A 7,459-nucleotide genomic window follows, 5' to 3' on the forward strand; every position below is an offset into this window, starting at 1 on the left:
TATATTTAAAAAAAAACAGTACTTTCATCTTTAAAATATTTAATAACTTACAACTGATAATCGTCAAATCTCGATAAATGCAATTAAAATAAGAATATACATACTACTAGTGGTAGTGTTTTAATTTATACTATATTTTTTAGGAGGATTTTTTTTGTTAAAAGTAATAGATAAGTAAAGAAAAATAAGAACAAAATGCATGATATACATAGTACTAGCAGCACTTTAGACTATTATTTACGAAGATCTTTTTTTATTAAAAGTAAAAGATCAAGAAAAATAAGGAATAATGTCTAAAGAGTGAGAATTACTTTTTTTCTATATAATAGAAAAGATCATAAAAATGTATAATGCACATATTTTTTACGAATTTAATAATAATTTTTACTTTTTACCTAATTTTAGAATAATTTTTATTAATAAATTGATTGAAGATTAATTTTTTTAGCAAATACTTAAATAAAAATTAATTACACATCTGTTTTATATAGATCTATATAAATCGAATAAGACAAATTCGATTAGCATTTATTTAAATAAATTAAATTAGATCAATTCAATATATTGAAGTAAGAAAAATATTCCATTATTTTTGAGATATGAGTTAAATCACTTGATAAATCTCTTTTTTTTTTGTTGTCATGAATCACTTGCTAAATTTAATTGGTCTAATTCGATTTATTTGTATAAGCGCTTAAATTTGGTGATTTATTCTCATTTATCATATTGGTCTCAATATTAAAAAAATAGTGAATACTCATCCCGATTTTAGATAATTTTTTCAAAAGATTACGAAGTTTTTAAGAGTAAAATATCCATTTCGCCTAATTTTTTCAAAAGATTGCGAGGTTTTTAAGAGTAAAATATCTATTTTGCCTCTTGATAATTAATTTTGTGAGACTGGTTAGTTTTTCTGTTAATAATCTCTTTTAAAAATATGTTTATATGATTCGTTAATCACTAATATATTCTTTAACATATTCTCTATTTAATTTTTATAGGTAAACTAATTTTAAAAATTACTAATATTTTTTAGTTTTACACTATAAATTTAGTCAATAAAATTGTTCATACCCTACCCCAACACTAAGGCTCAGGACCAAATAAGACAAAGAGGCCCGATCCATAGATTAGCCTCCCCATGCAACCGACCTCCATCCAAGAGGTCGGGTTCTACGAAAACTCCACTAAAAAGAAGTCGGGAGTCAGATGAATTGGCAGATAACACTTATTCAAATAAGTAACTGCCCCTAAAATCTCTCAACCCACTTCCGGAAGTCAAATCTCAACCTTCCTAAGATAAAGGGACGGTTATCCTCCCTAAAAGGTAAAACCACTCAAACGGTGGTTATGGGTTTACCCCTATAAGTACACTAACAACCCTCAGGTATCTCTAAATTTCCATACTCTCTCAACCTATTTAAACCCTTGCTGACTTAGGCATTGGAGTGTCTTTGCAGGTATCACCCCCCATTCTTTCGTATACGCAAGTCGGACGAAGGTCTCAAATGCGAGACCAAGTCTAAAAGCCTTCTTCCCAAGGCGATTGGGCCAATCTCGCGAGTCCAGTCCATCAATTTCCGGTTACCCAATGTAACCAAAATATTTAAAAAAAGTAACTAAATAAAAAAATAACAATTAGCTATAAAAAACAACGAAATTTCTAAAAAAAATTTGTCAATTCTAATTAGTTCTTAACGGATAAATTAATAATTTAATATATTAAGTAGTCTTGTTCTATTAATATAAAAAATATTTATAAAAAAATTAACTAATCTCACAAATATAAAGTTTAAAGACAAAAAAATATTTTTTTATTAAAAATTTTATTGTTTTTCAAAATAATTGTCATCGCACTTTAAGTTTTTTTTTTTTCTCAGAAAGAAACAATGAAGAGAAGAAGCAACAACATTAAAGAAAGAAAGGAAAGAGGTTTGACCAAGTCAAAATGAGAAGGGGAACAGCTCGAAATCAAATCAGAAATCACACAACTTTCAAAATGACAACTCTTTTGGGGAGAGGATTGCTTCTTTGAGAAAAAATGAGCGGGAGATGCACTGGACTGGGTATTAACCGAGACGAAATGGGTCCCCCACCACCTCAAACACACACTGCCTCTCTCCTCTGTTCATATCACAGAAAAGACCCACCCCATCATGCCTATTCATTTCATTTGCATCCCTTGTGCCTAACTCCGCAAGCAACTCTCTTTCAACTGAATCAAATCTCTCTTGATTAATCCATTCTACTTTACATCATAATCGTAACCCTGTTTAATCAGTAATCACTCTTTTATTTTAAGCTGCCCCCGCTACTGGGGTTATGAGATGGTATTGACATTTGACAATTGACAGCAATGTAACAACGACAAATTTCATGTGAGAAAATGAAATATAAAGCCAAATATCTAGTGAGAAACAGTAAAAAGCACAAACTCAGCCTTCTTTTACTACACACTATAGTATAAATTATTATTATTACATATACTACTCTGTAATAACGAGCAAGAGTTATGGGCAATTTTTTTCAAACACTTTCTAACAAACCCCACTAACACACTTCCATCCATCAACATATTACAAGATGGTAAGAAAATGGGCCTCCCTTAACTTATTACAACTAATAAATATTAATAATTAATAATCAAAGATCTTTGAAAGACCCCGAATAGCTGCATCTTCCCCCCAAAAACCGGATGATCTTATTTCACCTAAACACATTCTTGAATCACATCTTTATATTAATAAAAAACTCAAAAAAACCCCTAAAATACCAACTGCCCTATGACAACCCTACTAATATTAAAACTTTACTAATTCTCTCATCTTCAGTATTGCCCTATTGCTGCTTCACCCCATTGGAGAAACTGAATCTTTAATCTTCATTCAAATTACGAAGAGACGTCAATACGTCCATTCCTGAGGCAGAGCAGCTTCATAAGTAGCTGTCTCTTCTCGCCGTAAAGCTGCAGCAAGTCTCTGCTGCTGTATCAGAAGAGCATTTCTCCTTGCCAGCAACGCATCTACAAAAAATTAATTAAAATAATAAATAAAGTTACTACTTACTGCTAGGTAATTAACTCAACTTGAATTTAAATACTCACCATAGTCTGAAAAAGCTCTTGTGAATCGTTGCTGTTGGGTGGAAGTAGTAGTAGCAGCGTTAACATTGAGGTCATTGTTGTTAAAGTTCAGAGCATGCATAACCTTTGCTGGGACCACAACAGGTGCACAGCCTATAAACAAAGAAAACACTTCAAGTTTAGTATAATAAAACCGACAAATGTGACAATAATACAGAAATTAACAAGGTTTTTTTCTTACTTGTTTTCTTGCGTGTCTCAGGAGGAGGGGCACCGTATTGGCGTGGCAAGAAAACACCTGTGCCAGCACAACCCCTTTTAATACCACCAGCACCAGATCCGGATTGAAAAACGGGTCTTGATCCGGATCCGGCACGCGCTATGTGCGGCTGGTTCTGGTGGTTCTTAACTTGGTGCAGATTGTGCCATGCAGAAGATTGAGGCAAAACGCGCACGCATTTCACGCCTCCACGTAACTGCTGACTCGACCAGCTAATCGGTTTGTTATTATTCCCTTGCCTTCCCAACACAGAACTACACTGCTGCTTGAACAAGTGCTCCTGCATAACCGTCTGGTACGGAACCTGGATAAGTTAACTAAATCGGTTAGATATAACTTACGGTTGTAACTAACTTTGATTTTTAGTTGTAACAAACTCTTTACACGGTTACCTGAGGCGCGTGGTTGTAAATCTGAGAAAGATTTGGATTCCCGAAGGAGGCAGTTGAGTGAGGGAGGCCGCCGAGGACTCCTCGGGTCTGGAAATCGAGCTTCGACGCTGCGGCTGTAGCGGTGGGGCTGCCGGCGTGCATCTTCAGCCTCGCGACTTGACCCGCGGCGGCGGATATAACCTCCCAGGCGTCGTTCGCGGCGGAAAACGGCGACGAAACTCGGGAACATCCGCCTTCAGGGCTTCCGTCGCCGGACCCCGCACTTCGACCGGACCAGCTCCCGATTCCGCTCAGTATGGACTGGGGTGACCCGGCTAGGACCCGAGTCGTCTTCTCTCTCTGCCAAAAAGGAAAGTAAACAAAAAAAAGTGATAGAGTTAGCTTCGTTGCAAAGGAAACAAAAGGAAACAATCAAAGAAAACGACAGCGTTTTGAGGCTTCGAAGAAACCCTTTCTTTTTCTTACCTCAGCTTTGTCACTGTTGCTGATGGGGACACTACTGAGTTGCTGGTTACGAGTTTCGTGAACAGTTGCTTGACTGAGCCGGCGAGTCAACCCGGCAAAGAAGTCCTCCTCGTCGCTGCTCTCGGTCTCAGTGGAACCGGCGACGGACTCCACAGGCGGTGAGCTGAGTGGCTCCAACCCGAACGAGTCGAACTCATAGGGGAACTCGGAAGGGAAGCCGAACTCGGTGAGAGCCAAGTCAGGAGTAGTGGTGTTGTGGTGAAGCCATAGGTCAGCCTCTTCTGAAGCCTTAGCCATGGTTTTTGGTGAGTTAAGTGTGTAAAGAAAGATAGAAGAGAGAGTGTAGGAGAGAAGGGAGTGTAGAACCGTTGTGGAGAATGAGGAAGTTGAAGTTGCTGGTTGAGGAAGATTTAATAATGACCCAGCTGTGTGTGCTGTACTGCTGTGTTTTGCAGGCCAACGTGGGACCCAGTTGAGAGAGCACAGAGAAAAAGATAGAACCCTAAAAAGAAAAGAAAAGAAAAAAATGAGAGAGAGAGAGAAAGATGTGTGTGTATGTGGGGTTTGTGAGTTGGAGTATAGAATGTTGAAGACAAGTTGCTTTTATTAAGGTTTCAGGGTCCCTTTGAGACAGTTCAAAATTATTTTTTTTAAAAAAATCTTTTAATAAATATTTTAAGATATTCTTCACAAGTGTTACAAATAGAAATAGAATAAGAAATATAAATTAATTGTAAATTTTCTATACATTGAAAAAATCCAAACTTCAAAAATGGAGAATTCTTTTTAAAGAAAATATTTTTCGAAAAATGCTTATTGAGATCTCATGGATACACATATTTTCTTCTCCAGTTCATGGTAACAGTAGAATGTAGAATTTTATTCATAAGATAGATATATAAAATTATATTTGAAATTTATTTATAAAGATTTTCTCATACCAATTTTTACCTTCAACTAAAATAGTATAAAATAAAAAGCTTTGCTATAATGAATATGATATTGGTCAACAAAATAAATTTCTTATTCATTAAGTAGAAGCTTCTAAGATATTGAAAATATAAAATGAAAAAGTATTATGTAAATAATTGATTTTAATAATTTCATATAGAATTTAAAAAAAATGACAAAAAAGGGATTAGTAAGAAAAATAAAAAATATGTAATAAAATTATTAAAATAATTATCAAAATTTATTATTATTTTTAATTATGAATTTAATTTTTTTAATTTAATAATTTAATAATATTTTTTAAAATGTTAATAATAAAAAATAATAATTTTTAATAGATCTCTAATATTTTTTTTCATAATTTGCTAACAACTGGAAATATTGGGCCAGTGGTTTAGGACATTTGTCAGCTAATTTTTTTGTATATTGAAAAAATTTTGGTATAATACTCAATTATTGAATTTTACGGTGTTTTTAAAATTGTGGAAACAATACAATATGTCTTCTTTGAATTGGCAATACGTTCTTCTTGTATTGTATATTTTAATTTAAAATATACAATATAAGGAAGGCGTATTGTCAATCCAAAGAGCGTATTATACTGTTCTCATAATTTTAAAAAATACATAAAATTTAATAATTAAGTATTACACTAAGATTAAACCAAATATATAAAAAAATAAATGACATTTGTCCTGGTATGCGATCCGTCTTCCACTTGTCTACTGAGATCCATACTAATATGTTAATTAGTCCCTCTAACTAGTAACTACGATATTTTTTAATAAGTATAAAAACTAAAATACGTGTGCTAATCAAATAAAAAAAACATACTTATTTTATAAAGAAAGAACAAAGAAGTAATATTTTTTTTTTAATGCAAAAGACGTAATAATTACGGTGAAGAGTCTAATATTTTACGAGATTTCTTTTCAAATATGATAACATAACATAATCTACTACATTAATTAAGCGATAGCTTAACTATTATTCTATTAAGATGTAATTATTTTTATATAAAATAAATAATTAAAATTTATTAGATAATTTAATTAAATTTATTAAATTATTTAATAACTTTTAAATATTAATTTTACGTAAAAACAACTCTAACTAAATTTTCACCAAATATTAAATATGTAAATGGTGTTACTCGCATAAGCATATGCGGATATGATTGGCAATTTGGCATTTATGGGATGGGTTTTTAACTTCTTTTACGAGGTTTTTATATATTTATTAAAATAAAAATTTAAAATAGAATTAACTATCAATTCAGTATTCTAAAAGATTCAACTGCTCATAAAAAATTTATAAAAGATACTATTGATAAAATGATTCTTGAATGATTTAAATATATGACAAAAAAAACTAATAAATAGGTAAACATTATATTCATTAAATTTAATTTTGTGATAATAAATAACTATTTAAAAAATGCACAAAAAATTTTAGATTCTTTTTATTTTTCAAAAAATATCATTATTCACAATAAAATTTATTTTTTAAAAAATTTATTTAACAAAAAATTATCAAATTTTGAGGATAAAAATATTTTTTAATAATATTTACAAAAATTTGTATCAAAATTTAATATCTAAAATATTTTTAGAATATATATTTAATATTTAATTTTTTTTTTGTTGTGTTTTTAAACTTTTGAAAATTTTATTTATTCTTAGTATTTTTTGTGATTCGTTTTATCAACAATACAAACGTTTTGATATTATTTTAATAGTTTACGCTGTAAAATAAAATACTGATAAAATAGTAATATAATACTTGGATCATCTTTTATTATTTTAATTTAATAGTGATTAAAATATTATTTTATTAACTTTTTTATTTTAAAAAAACTTGATTTATATTCTTGTTAATTTATATTTATTCAGTATGATATAATATAATTTCTTACATCTTCAGCTTGTACTGCTTGGCAAGGTTTCTTCTCTACTTTTCCCAAATCAAATTTCAAGTCTTGGAATTGTGCACCGGGGAGGGAATTAGTATGCAGTATATTTCACTGTTCAGTCACCTAATTCCACCCTCTACCATTATTTTTTTTGTCTCTACTTGCGATTTGAGTTAAATTCTTGGGGTTTGGCTCGATTCACTTTGAAATTTAAATTTGTTAGTAGGAGTTGTTAAAATAGCCTCTGACTCTTGTTTTAAATTACTCCTAGCATTGTTGTTGTTATTATTATGATTTGAGGTAGCGATTAGATCTGCACCCGATGCTGATTGGTGGGGTCGTTCCAGGTAATTTCCAATTTACGGCAATTACATACA

General features: G+C 31.3%; 1 protein-coding gene across 1 annotated transcript; it reads right to left on the minus strand.

Moving 5' to 3' along the window:
• Window positions 1–2,411: 2,411 nt before the first annotated feature.
• Window positions 2,412–4,790, minus strand: LOC107457766 (uncharacterized). Its single transcript, XM_016075940.3, has 5 exons — window positions 4,220–4,790; window positions 3,755–4,093; window positions 3,324–3,666; window positions 3,104–3,235; window positions 2,412–3,022 (listed from the first exon to the last, which is right to left on the minus strand). The coding sequence occupies exons 1-5, from the start codon at window positions 4,514–4,516 to the stop codon at window positions 2,904–2,906; spliced, it is 1,230 nt and encodes a 409-aa protein (XP_015931426.1). The 5' UTR covers window positions 4,517–4,790; the 3' UTR covers window positions 2,412–2,903.
• Between the last annotated feature and the right edge of the window lie 2,669 nt (window positions 4,791–7,459).

The sequence above is a fragment of the Arachis duranensis genome, chromosome 7 (genome assembly GCF_000817695.3).
Source record: "Arachis duranensis cultivar V14167 chromosome 7, aradu.V14167.gnm2.J7QH, whole genome shotgun sequence".
NCBI classification, from domain to species: domain Eukaryota; kingdom Viridiplantae; phylum Streptophyta; class Magnoliopsida; order Fabales; family Fabaceae; genus Arachis; species Arachis duranensis.